The following is a 13,430-nucleotide window of genomic DNA, read 5'->3' as shown; positions in this document are numbered from 1 at the left end:
AATGACAAATAGGGGCAAGAGAGTATTTAACTGTGGAGTAATATTAAAAATTTAATTCAATAATTAAAATTATTAAAGTCATACTTAAGATACATTGAACATTTGCCTACATTTATTATAAGTGGTTCCAAAGAGTGTTTTGAGTAAGCCCTGCACTTCTCAGTTTTCTTCTGCATTATTTAGTGGAAAAAAAATCCCCTTTCATTTGTAGTGCACAATGCCAAGAGCTACACCCTTGTGCTCAGTTTAACACTGAAGCTTCCCCTCCTGAGTGCCCTGAGTGATCTCCAGACTTAGAACTCAGTATAATCAAGATGCTATGAACATTTTCTCCTTCTGAAAGGCCTACCTACACTGCCTTGCTCCTCAGGTTACCTGTGAAAAGCACTGTGACATTTCATCTTCACACCCAGCACAGGCAGAGCTCAGCAGGAGCCCAGTCTCATTAACAGGAGGGCTCTACCCTTTTGGTTTCCAGGTATAAAAATTCTTACAGGTAGGACACTTCCAAACAGCTTTGAAAGTCCTGTTTGTGCAAAGCAGCATGGTCTGTGCTGATCAAGTGTCAGTCACCAAAAGTTCCTCTCAGATATTTGCTAGCTGCTAAAACTCTCTCTAAAACAACAGCAAATAACAGAAAAACACTGGTGTTTCTCTCAGAGCCAGTTTCCTTTTATTCAGTTCCCTCACAGGGTCAGCAACAAATAAGTAGATAGAGCAATAATGCTAAGTTTATCTTGTTTCCTCCACTCCCTTTTCTCCCTGGGTCACTAAGAGTTGGAACAATTGCAGGATGCCGGGATGCAGGATGGGAAAAGGCTGACTCCCAGCTGGAAAACCTTGGACACTGGAGAGCTGAACACTCCCAGTATTGCTTCACTAAAAGAGAAGTGGATTTTTCTATTTGATTTTCATTTTTTGTGTTCTGCTTCACATTTTGGGATTCTGTTGGGTTCAGTTTGCCTGATTTTGTACCAGAATGAAGCTCGGCCACCTCGGACTCGGGTAAGAGACAAATGTTATTTTCTGTCCTTCAGCCATCAAGTTCATTTCAAAGGGGTTTTCACCTCCACCCAGATTATTTTCTGATGTCTTAAATAAGTTAAGAACTATCAGCAAATGGGCTATGAATTTTATACATATCCACCAAATCCTTTGGGTCTTACACTGGTGGCACCCACGCCAAGTTAAGTACAAACAGCAGAGCTGTTAACAATTGACACTGGAAGAGGAAATCTCTGGCTTTGTTGTCTCATTAACAGGAGGGCTCTACCTTCTTGGTTTCCAGGCATAAAAATTCTTATAGGTAGGACTCTTCCAAACTGCTTTGACTGTTGAGCTATACCATAATGTTCCCAGATTATTTAAAAAATATATATAGATACATTTCATGGGGTTTTGGGTGTTGTTTTGTACTATTTATATCATGTTGCCAATGTTCATTCATAATGGAAAAGAGGTGGAGATTGTGCTGCCAATTGCACCTGTGAAGGCTTTAGGACGGGATTTCCCTCCTGGTGTGGGCAGGTGCAGCTCCAGGGCTGTTTGCAGTGAGCAGAGGTGCACTGGGCTGGGATTTGATGCAAATCTTTTATTGGGGTGGATTTGGGGTTTGTCTGTAAGGTGGGGGGCTTTCCTGTGCCCAGGGCCAAGAGGTGACAGCCACCGTGTGCCCTGGCCAGCTCTGGCATATCTGTGCAAAACTGAGAGGAGAGTTTATACAGACCCAGGTCAGTGATGTGGTCTCCTAATTCCCAAGTTTAAGGTGTCCCAAGTACTTTAATACCCTAACTCTGGAGTGCCAGGTTTTACACACCTTGTCCTAAAAGACCAGCAATTCTTATTCCAGCGGTTCCTTGATCTCAGTGGTTCACAAAGACCCATCTTTTTCTGATGGGTGATTTTATGAGCAGTGGCTCGACACAACAAGTTGTTTGGAAAGGCTTTTATCTTGTCCTAGAGCAGGTGTAGCAGGTCCCTGCACTAACAAGCTCTCTGTGCAGCTTGCAGAGACAAAGCATTTCTGCATAAGAGATGAAGTGATAGTGGTTTCTCTGTGAGAAATCCATTCTGCCATAGTGGGACTGTCAGTGTGCACAGCACCTCACCATGCTGGCTGTCACAATGTAATACAGATAAAAGAAGGAAAGAAATGCAAGGGATAAAAGATATGGAGGAAGATGAATTTCTGTGAGAAAATCTCTTCCATTCTTAGCTCCCACAAACATTCCAAGCTGGCTGTTTCTGCAGTTAACAAAGGTAGAGTTAATCAATGTGTCCCTGCCTCCTGTGAATATAAATCATTAGATCAGCATTTGTAAAAGCACACAGTATTATAGATGTTCATGCAGGAAAATATATTAGACAAAAGCAAGGATGCTCCAAAGATCTACAAAAGCTTCTCATCTAAGGTTAATTGGTGCCTGGTAACAACAACTCATATACCAGAAACAAATCACAGAAATGCTGACTTGAAATTTATCCCTGGTATCCCCAGGAGATGTTTTATCCTTAAATAAAGGGTGAGCCACAGGAGAAAAGGACACAGGATGCATTTAGCATAGGAAAGCCTTAGAATGGTACAGTGTTGTAGAGAGAAGAGTGGGAATTTACAAGTAATAAAACAAATTAATTTGAAAGCAAAGAATAAACTCAATTAAAAAATCATTCCTGCTTTGCCCACAAAGCCACAAACCTGGGTTATTTTTCAGACTGTTACATCTGCACTGCAGTGCAACAGGAAGCATTTCCCAAAGCTCTGCTCTTTAACAAAAGACCACAAGAGTGTTCTTTACACATTTTTAAAACAAATGTTAACACTGAAATACTGAAATTGAGTCCCTGAGCAAGGTGCAGCTCACAGGCAGGGCAGGGTTAACAGCTCTGCTGCCAGCTCTGCCTCACATCCTGCCTTGCTGAGGAAACTGCTCTGAAAACAGGATAGAGGTAAAAATCACAGGGCATGGCTCAGAAACTGCTCTGATTTACAGCACTCATGGAACAAAGGACTTCATGTCCCTCCATAAATCAATTAATTACATTAATATTTCAAACTCAAAATAGAAAAAAAAATTTATAAAACTCTCTTTTCTTGTCTGGGTATGTGTCTACAGAACTACAGGCTTAAATCAGAACAGAAAATAATTTTTGTTTTCTAAAAAAGCAGACTTATATAATAACCAAGATAACTGATTATTTCTGGCAGCTGAGCTTTCTGTAAGGAATCTTCATTGTATTTTCATCATAATTCCAGGTTTTGCTCAGATTCTACAAGTTTAATTCAGAGGTTCCAATGTTAGTGCCAAGAAGAAAATAAGAGAAATTAGTGACAAATTTCTTGGGCGTGAAATTATTTTGGTGTCTTTTTCTTTTTTTTACAAATGGGTTTCCCTTGTTATCCTCGTGAGTTTACAAACTGAAACCCCTCAGAGCTCAGCCCTGGTGTGAGTGGTTCCCCTCCTCCCCTGGTTGTTGGTGCAGACTGAGCTTTGCTGGCACAGAGGTGCCCATTTCACCCTCGCAGAGCAGCTCCCACACAGCCCTGGGGGCTGCAGGAGGGCAGAGCCTGGGGAGCAGAGCTGGACACTCCTTTGGGCCATGATAAAAAGGGTTTTGTGGGCTCCCCTCAGGGCTCTGCTCTGCCAAGGGCCGTGCAGGTGCAGCAAACACAGAGAACCAACACTGGTGTCCCTGTCATGGCCAGGAGCCACCAGCTGTGCTGCTGAGGGATCCTGCTCCAGATTCCCTGCAAACCCACCAAGAAATGCTGGGGATAAACCAAGGCAAAATGAAGGCATGGTTTGGAAATGAAGGCAGGGTTTGGGAATGAAGGCATGGTTTGGAAATGAAGGCACACCACTGCAGGACACTGCCCTGTGCAGCCCTCCAGGAGGGACCCAGGCTGCCCCAGGCCCATCCCAGGGGTCCCTGCTGGGGCTGCAGCCCCTTCCCAGCTCCAGGACCCAACAGGAGCCAACACACTCTGCCAGACCAGGATTCCTGCCCAGCCCCAGCCCAGCTCTCCCATGGCAGTCTCATTCCATAAAGGCATTTATTCCCATGCAGGAGCACAGAACAGCCCCAGCTGCTGCCTCCCAGGAGGGACCCAGCCAAGGAACCCCAGGGCTTTTATCCCCTCCCATTTCAGGGGTGCCCAGGCCTGGCTCTCCCTGCTGAGCCCTGGGCCGTCTCTGGCTGTGCCCCAGCTCCCTGTGCCCTTTCCTGGGGTTCCAACCACCCCCAGGGCTCCACCTGAGCTGCCCCAGAGACTGCACAGAATGAATTCCTCCCCACACCCCTCACCACTGCCCCTCCTGAATCCTGCAGCGAGCCTGGCTCTGGAATATGAAAAATCAATAATAAATTGTGAAGAACCTGTTTGCAGTTCTTGAGTGCAGGAATACAAATTAGCCCCTTTCATTTGATTTTCACTCATCTGCATCAGAGTTTCAGATCTGTCAATAAGAATAGAACTGGCTGTGTTTTGAATGCAAGCTGTTGCTGAATATGTTGAGTCCTGTCATCTCCTGAAAGGGAGGGAAGTTGTTTGTGCCATGGGTCTGAGCTGTGCCTGTGCTGCTGCACACATCTGTTGAGATTTGGGGCCCAGCCCTCCCAGGTGCTAATTAGGAGATTCACAGGACCTGGAGGAGCTCAAGAACTGAAATTTCCAGGGCTGGCAAAGAAAGGAGAAGGGCACAAGGGCAACCTATCCCTCCATGGCACTGCCTACACTCCAGTGTTGGTGCTCTGAGAATAGACCAGGGGTCAAGAGGTGAGCAGACTCTGGAAGACTTTTCTCCATGCAAGTATTTTTGTGTGAGAGCAAAACTCTTACAACAGATTAGCAGCTGCATTTGAAACCTTTATCAAGTATTAGCCACAAAAGCCCAGAAGGTACTGTGAAAAATGAAAGATATTTTAAAGAAAGGCCAGCACAAACTAGGGAAATGGCACAGGTACCTTCCCAAAGAGCAGCAGAGAGAAAAAAGAGTGTTCTTCTGCTCCAGCACTGCTCCCTGAACTGCAAGGACTTACAGAGCACCATCGTAGTTAGCGGTAGGCAAAAAGGAAAATGTTTTCAATTCCTCATTTCTGATACCCAGAGAGGTCACTTTTATTGTCCCAGTTGTCACCAAGACCCTTCTGTCCGTGTCCACTTTCCCCAGCATCCCCTGGCACAGCCTGGGGCAGCAGAGGCCTCTGTTTGTGTCACACCTCTGTGACAAAGCCACAAAGCCGCAGTGGCACCTCTGCCTTTGTCCTTTCCCTGCATCCCCTCCCTCCAGCCCCACCTGCAGGTGTCCCTGACCCCTGGCACAGCTCAGCAGGGCCAGGGGGGCTCCTGCAGCACACAGGGCCCGTGGCTTCATTGTGCAGGACAGTGGGAAGGGAAATTCCACTTCCACCAAACTCCTTTGTCCACGTTTCTAAGCCAGGCTCTGGTAGCTCCAGTCTTCCTGTTCCCCTTCCTTTGGTGATGCTATCTGCTGTGAATCTGTGCCCTGGGAACCCTCAGGGAGCACAAAGCCTCCTTCCAGTGCTTGGCCTGAGGGGACCAAGGGCCACTGCTGCTGTCCTGCCAGGGATAGGAAATCCTGCCTTTGATGGGAAGGGCTCCTGGGAAGGGCTCAGCTCCCTCAGCAAATCCCCCTGGCACAGAGCTTTATTGGCTTCTCCATTCTGTCCTGGGATGGTTCCTGCCTCTACCTCCAGCCCTAGACCTGAATTCAGAAGGGATTTGCATTCTGTTTCTGGTTTTGGTGTCATTATCCTTCAGATATAAATGGTCTGTCTGCAATAGAATCAGTTTACTCATGGCTTGATGAGCTTAAAGGCCTTTTCCAATTTTAACAATTCTGTGATTCTATGTTAGGATTAGGCCAAGCAATCAATATTAATAATAATGTATCAGAGTTTTCAGCACCTCCTCTAGGAGCCCAAAGCTACCATGGATTTGTGTATATTGGCTGTTTGCTCAGTGCTGGTAATGTAGGGGTTTAGGCTCTCATTAAAGCATAAACAAGTATGGCACATTTTAGTGTCATTGAGATGGTCAGGGCACTCCAGACACTCACCCAGCACACAAATGAACAAAGGAGGGCAGAAAGCAGGAGAGCTGGAATGCTTTTTGCTGTGGGTACATTTTACAAAGAGAGAAATGTGAATTCCAGAGGGGCAGAACCATCCCAGAGCTCCATCCTCTGCAGCACCATCTCACAAACACCTCTGCTTTGTACCCTGGAGCTGCCAGCAGCAGCTTTGGTAAAAGATCAGGATTAGAACAGATACTGAATTACTGAGCTGCACTTGGACATGACTTCGGTCCCAAACAGGAAGGAAGGGACACATTTCTCAGTGGAATATATTTTCTCATTTCCCTGCTGTGAAGTGATGAGCTGCATCACCTGCCAAATTTGGACTGACCTGCAGCTTCTTCAGATGAAGAGAAAGGGTTTATTCACCCCAGAAGGGCTTTCCAGTGGCTGTGATTAGAACATGAGCTGTGGCAGAAATAAACATTCTGTTACACAGCCTCTGAAAAGTTCCACCTCAGCTTAAGAAAAATCTCTGTTAAATCACAACCACTCCCAAATAGAAACAGATCCACACAACTTACAACAGCTTTCCTCATCTCTTTAAGCTTCCCTGTGTCTGGGGCCTGCATTTTCAGGCTCTCCATCTTTCCTTTATCAGCACATTAAAGAGGAAATTTGCTGCCCTAGTTTTATTTTGATTTAAAGATGGAGTTTTCCTGACAAGAGCTAAGCTGTAACTAAAACTATTGGAAGACTCATTGTAAATTCACAAGAGCAGTAAAAATATCATTTGCATCATCTCATAACACATGGAGATAATACAATGGAAGTGTTCCAGGAAAGGACTGTAACTATAGGGATGGACATAAAAGGTCTTAAAGTTAATTAAGCCTGGTCTACAATCTGCTGGATCTGCTGGATAAGGGCAGGAAATTGAGAAGAATGAACTGACATTTGAATGAGACATTCTAAAAAGGGAGAAAAATACAGAACACTAAACAAAATCTATCCAGACACACCCTGTTTCTCCAGCCTCTTGCCCAGAGAGAAAACAAGAGATTGATGTATATGTGCATGCTTTCTTTATCTGCCACAAGGTTAATTTTCAGAGGAAATACTGATGCATTCAGCTACCCCAGAGAACACTCTGGACAAAGGAATGAGCACACCCAGGCAGCTGGGCAGGGTTTTCTGCTGCAGATTGGGGCAGTAAATATCAGATATGGGCACCTGGGCACGATGCTCCTGTGCCACACAGCTACTTCTGCTCTGAGCTTTTGTTGAAGAAAAACATGGGAAAAAAAATCTTATCTGCTGTAAACACAGCTACATTGTACTTTTAAGACATCATACTTATTGCAAGTAGTTCCTCGAAGGAGAGGGACTTTTCCTTAATGAGGAAGCTCAGCTGGAGATCTCTGCTAGGAGGCCTCTCTGATATTAAGGATTTATGTGGAAGCAGAGGGGAAATGGAGAAAGCTCTTCAATACATTATTCTTATTTCTACCTTGTATTCTTTCAGCTTGGCCAAACTCTGGAACACACAGTGGCAGCTCCAGCCAAGCTCTGTAGGGCTGAGCCAAGCAGGGGAAGCACCAAAGCAGGGCCAGTCTGAAAGGTGCACACCATTTATTGTAGGGAGCAAAGCTGCTCAGAGAGGCTGCAGGAATCTTTTCAGTGATCACAAACACCTCCAAGATGCCCAAACTATTCCACTTCTGCATTGGAATGAGCAAATAATTTTTGGAGGATTCTCTTGTGCTCCTGCTCCTCCAAAATCAAACAGCATCAGAGGGGGGTGCTGGGGATCAGGGGGCTCAGGGAGGGTCCTGCACCTCTGTCCCACTGAGCCACCTCAGTTTGGGATGAGCGAGAGGAAATTGGCTCAGAGGAGGCAAGGAAAAAAGCTGGATCTACAGCCAGGCAAAAATGTCACTGAGAGTCCCTGCCCAGGGGAGCACTCCTGAGCATCCCTGGAATCTGCTCTTGGATGCAAGGAAGGGAATCAGTTCTTTGCCTGTCTGCAACACTGGCACTTCATCACTATTTTCAACATCTGCCTTTGTCAATAATTAATCCAGATGGGAGGTATCTTCCTCTTTATCTTGGACGAGGAATTCAGAGGGGGAAATGTCTGCACTTCCAAACTATGCGTGCAGGGTGATCCCACCCATCTTATCAGCTCCCTTCAGAGCAGGAGGGCTGCACTCAACCCAGAGTTAACCCCCACCATGGCTCTGCTTCAAAAGCACTTGACAACTGTCACCACAAGACATGTGGCCAAGAGCAGATTTTCTGTCATTTGATTGTTTGTTTCACCCCTGCAACATCTGCCAAGTAAATAAATCGCAGCAGTCATAGGTATTGTGGGATTTCTGATTGTGATAATGGAATGCTCTAGTGCAGGGAGCACAGAATGTGAGTGACAGTGATGATGAGGTGAGAATACTCTGTGCCAAGTCCCAAACTCTGCCTGTGGGTTTGAGCCCATTCTCTAATACCAGAACACCCAGCTCCCAGGCACCAGAGGCTGTAAAAAGCTACAGCAGAGTAGGTTGGGACCTGAAACTCCATGGGATTAATGCTGTCAACAACTGAGGGAAAGCCAAAATTTTCTGGTTATGATGATATTTTTATTTCCTATGAAACAAAATCAAAAATTGCTTTAATAATTTAATCACAAATATTTCAGCAGCCGTGTTTATACTGGGCACTGTGCTTAAGCACATTTTACCCCTTGTTGTATTTTGGACTGACATATTTGTACATGAAGTAAAAGGCTTTATGCATGAGCAGACTGGACAATACTCCTTATTTAAAGGCTCTAATCCATTTTGGGAATACTTCAGGGCAAGTAAAGCATTGTGTGACTATAGGAGAAAGAATCAGAAGCCTCCAGCAGCCCCAGAACATTCCAGTGCTTCATGCTTTGTATGTGTCCCATTTCAAAGTGGTTTTCATCAGCTCTCAGGTGTCTCTGCAGCTTCTGTGGTGACACCCAACACGATCATGGAGAGTGAGCAGAGCAGGGATTGTGCCCTGCAGGACACAGCCCTGCTGAGAGTGGGGAGTGAGGAAAGGTTGTTAAAGCTCCCCTCAGGCTGAGTGTGCCTCTGACAGACCTGAACCTCTGCTTCTCCTCTGGGCACAAGGCCAGCAGATTGACCAAGATGGGATTTCTTGCTGGACATACTAGGATGGTCACAGAAAAACAGTCATCCCCTGAAACAACAATTATCTGCATCACCAATCTGATGAGAAGGAAGTCTGTACTGTCACTGCTCCTTTTAATGACTCCAAAACATTGATTTATCTCCATCACATCCACAGCAAACAACCCTCAGTTCAAGAGAGCACTGTTCAACAACAGAAGCCATTCAAGAATTATTAATTTATCTAGTCCAAAAATAGTCTTTCCTTAAGGTCCATGAAGATTCCAGTAACTGAAACATTAACATATATTTAATTTGCATCTCAATTACCAGATTTACAAAAAAAGAACTCAGATAAAAGCCAGATTACTACAGATTGACAGGACAATTATTTGATTAAAAATGAGAGTAGGAATCAAAGCTTGTGCACGTGACCTGGAGGAGCAGCCCGTCTTGGGTGACTCATTTTCCTGGGTAAGATTTTTGACATGACACAGAAAAATATGTCCTAGACTTTCTTGACCTATGTGGAAGTTGCACAATTTTGTACAGACTCTCCAGGTCTCCTTTTATTCGACCATGTAAGGGATTCATTTCCACAAACAGAAGAGTTTCAGATCCCCAGACATATTTAAATTAACACTATCCACAAAAGGCTACAGGTACCAAAACAATGCAGAACAACCAGGCACAATCCATCAGCCCATCTCTCCCAAATATCCCCAGGAACAGAGATTCTTTGAGGTTTTCTTGAATTCTAACAGAAGCCAATTTCAGAGCTGATTCTGAGCTGTGCAGGTGTTATGTAAAGGAAATCAAGATCTAAGCCAAGCAAATGTGTGTTTGTGAACAGGAAATTGAATCTGGACCTACACCAGAAAAACATATTCAATAAATAATTGTATCCATTCTTTATCAGATGCAAATCAGGCAGGAGCACAGACAGCACCCCCCAAACTGCAAATATGCTTTTGAAGGTTTTTAATGAAAGTTTTAATTTTAAGAAAATGCATATTAAGAGAAAGTTAGCTAGACAATGAGAGAAATCAGCAGAGGTTAAAAATCCTTGCACCTTTGAGATTTTGGGCCTTGGTGCTTCACTGTCTGACAGGACCCTCCCAACTCAGTCAGATTTGTCAGCAAGGAACAAAAGGGATCTTCCTTCCTCACTCTTTCTGTTCACAACCAAAATCTTCCTGGACCATCCATTTCTGATCCTCAGCTCTCACTCTGCCTCCTCTCAGGATTCACTGAGCACTGTGAACCAGCAGAGCACTCGCTGAAACGCAGGCAGGGCTGTCAGGATCTCTGGGAGGGCTCCTGGGTCCATTTTTGCTCCATTTTTGCTGCTCACCCATCTTTAGGGCTCAGGCTGTCACTCACTGACTTGGAGAGCGGCTTTGCTTCTTTGAAAATAAAAAGAAAAGAAAAAAGAAAAGGAGGATAAAAATAAGGGGGGAAAGTTGAAAAAACCCACCAAACCAGGTCGTTCTTTCATTTTCTTCCCAGTTGTATATCTAAGATAACAGAAAGACTTGGAGCACAATTTGGCTGCCTGCTTTCCACCAAGGCAATAAACACTTAAAAGCAAGTATTTACAGAATACAGGTATTTTGTAGTCAAATTTCTTCATTTCCAAAAGAGAAATCTGTCTTAGCTGAGGACTCCATCCACCTGTAAGGTGAAGTTGTATTTTGCATCATCCAGGAAAAACTTTCTGGTGAGCTGAACAGACAGGGAAAACCAATTATTAACAAATTTCTCCCAAGCCTACCAGAAACTTAAGCTCAAATCACAAAGCCATTTCAGATTAGAATTAATTTTCCTTTTCCCTGGGAAAAAAAATATGAGGAGCCCAAAGGAGAAGTGCTGAATTATGTCCTCACCTGTGCTTATACCCTGCTGCAGCATCCACACCAAGAACTGAGCAGCACCAAATGCAGCACGAGTGCTCTCACAACACTGATATTTTTAAAGAAGCAAGTTTGCTTAAGATATTGCTCAAGTGTCTGTTCATTCAGAGGTACTATCCCAAGTAGAAAATGTCATTTTTCCAATCAGTTTTCAGGCAGATATTTGCACTCCAGATTGTTCAGTCATCAGTGGAAATCGCTTCTCACATGCACAGAATCGACACAAGGACAATCAGAACTCAGCCCCAGGTATTCAGGCACGAGGCTGCTGAAATCAGCTCAGGAACCTGGAAAGGAACAAGCAGCAGAGTGTTCCCAGGAAAGAGCACTGCTGTGCCTTGCTGGGACATGTGACAGACACAGAGACACTGAGTTCTGCCCAAACACACGGTACATGCAAAAATGGAAAAAAAAATTAAAAAAAAAAAAAAAAAAAAAAAAACAACAACAGCAAAAAAAGATTGCTCTGAGTCAAAACCGTCAAAACTGCACAATTTCCTTAGGCAGTTGTTCTCGGGTCACTGGGGTTGGAGGACCTCCCCAGTTCCTGCTGTCACTGGGTGCCCTCAGCTCCTGTCCCACGGGAGCCCCAGCAGAGCAAGCACGGAGGGGAACGGGAGCAGAGGTAACAACAGAGTGGGGACAGAGCTGGGACACAGTGGGGACACAGTTGGGGCACAGCTGGGACACAGTGGGGACATGGCGGGGACACAGCGGGGACAGTGGGGACACAGTGGGATACAATGGGGACACAGTGGGACACAGCTGGGACACAGTGGGGACAGAGCTGGGGACACGTCCTGGTGCTGCCCTGGAGCTGGCACAGCCATGGCAGCAGTTCTGAGCTGGGGGACAGCAGAACCTGAGGGCGTTGTCACTCTGGTCCCTGGCAGGACCCCACAGACACCTCTCAGTGCTCTGGGACAGACCATGGTTTTTGTCTGCCTGCAGAGACACAGGAGCTTTATCAGCCCGGGTTTGCACAGCCCTCTGTGGCCCCTGAAAGGCTGCAGTAAGAATTGCTAAGGTTGTTTTCTTTCAATAATGTTCTGCCTGCTCACAAAACTACAGCGCCGCAAAGGAAAAAGATAATTTACCTCCTCCTGTGTTTGGTGTGCTAACTTTCTGCTCCTTAGGTCTTGCTGCAGTCACACATTTACTTTTAGTCTTAGCCATCCTATACATGAGAAATTAAAGTTAAAATGGATTCTCTATGGCCAGGCTGTTCAGAGTCATTCTGCTCCCTGAGACCAGGCCAGGTTCTGCTCTCTGTATCTGCTGTGGTTTCATTGAGCACAGCAATTTTGGAGGTGTTTAGATACTGTATCAAAGTACGTTCTTTCCATCTGAAAAATAATTTTTCAGTGCCGTTTGCTCCAAGAAAGACTAAATTCTTTTTTGTATGGGGGTTTTCATTTTCATTTAGATGAATCATTTAGATTTTTACTGAAATCATTCAGATTCCAGTAAGAATCTAAATCATTCAGATTCCAATAAGAGAGAACAAACTTTCATTTCCAGCCTTTCTCACAATCAGTAATGCAAATTATCTCAACAACACAGATGTGACCCTTTTAAAATGTGTTGGATTTCTTGTGTATTTGTAGATCTCGTGCCACTTTTAGCAAATTTCTCTCTCAGAATGTTCATTATCACCACTCTACATTATCCATTTGGGGTTTTTTGGATGCTGAAAAATTCTCAAAGATAAGCATAAGGTTTTAGTATGATTGACCAGGAAAATAAATCATTTCAGAGGCAACTGTCCCTCATGTCCTAAAATCTCTGTACAGAAGCCTGGTTTAACTTTTGTTTAACATCCAAGCAGAGAACAAATTTCTTTGCCAGCTAAACTACTAACCTTGCATAAGAATTCATACACACTTTTAGAGTTGGAAGTAAACTAGGTGAGAGGCAGGTAGCAGAAAAAAACAAACCACACACACAAATATTCATAAGAATATTTCATCCAATATGGTTTCATTATGTGGAGAATGTATTTATATCAGCTGTTCATCAACTTTACAGTTGATTACTTGCCAAAACAACCTGTAAAATGCAAACTTTTAATTAGTACAGTATTGTCTGTATCTCCACCCAACATTTTTTAATAATTACTCCCAGTCTGGGAGAAGAAACTGCACTATATGAGTCATGTGTCACACAAATCACTTTGAATACCAGAATTTCTCCGTTAACTGTCTATAGTACCCTGCAGACCAAGAGTTATTTGCTAAAATAATTCTACACATAAAATGAATAATATGGGTGGGAGAGCCCATCATTTGCTGGAAGAAAATTTAAGAGCACAGCAAGAAACTCAGCTG

The 13,430-nt window shown here is 44.3% G+C and overlaps 1 protein-coding gene across 1 annotated transcript in view; it reads left to right on the top strand.

The window, feature by feature from the left end:
* The first annotated feature begins 880 nt into the window (after positions 1-880).
* CDH5 (cadherin 5) overlaps positions 881-13,430 on the top strand; it is a 29,546-nt gene continuing 16,996 nt past the window's right edge. Inside the window, exon 1 of the mRNA XM_054296322.1 lies at positions 881-1,005. Coding sequence (XP_054152297.1) covers positions 980-1,005 — 26 coding nt within the window. The 5' untranslated portion in view covers positions 881-979. The remainder of the gene's footprint in view (positions 1,006-13,430) is intronic.

The sequence above is a fragment of the Melozone crissalis genome, unplaced genomic scaffold (assembly GCF_028551555.1).
Source record: "Melozone crissalis strain CALT ecotype California unplaced genomic scaffold, PUWL_Pcris_2 ptg000007l_1, whole genome shotgun sequence".
In the NCBI taxonomy this organism is placed as follows: domain Eukaryota; kingdom Metazoa; phylum Chordata; class Aves; order Passeriformes; family Passerellidae; genus Melozone; species Melozone crissalis.
Note: the sequence above shows the minus strand (reverse complement) of the source record. Positions and strands in the feature narration are given on the sequence as shown.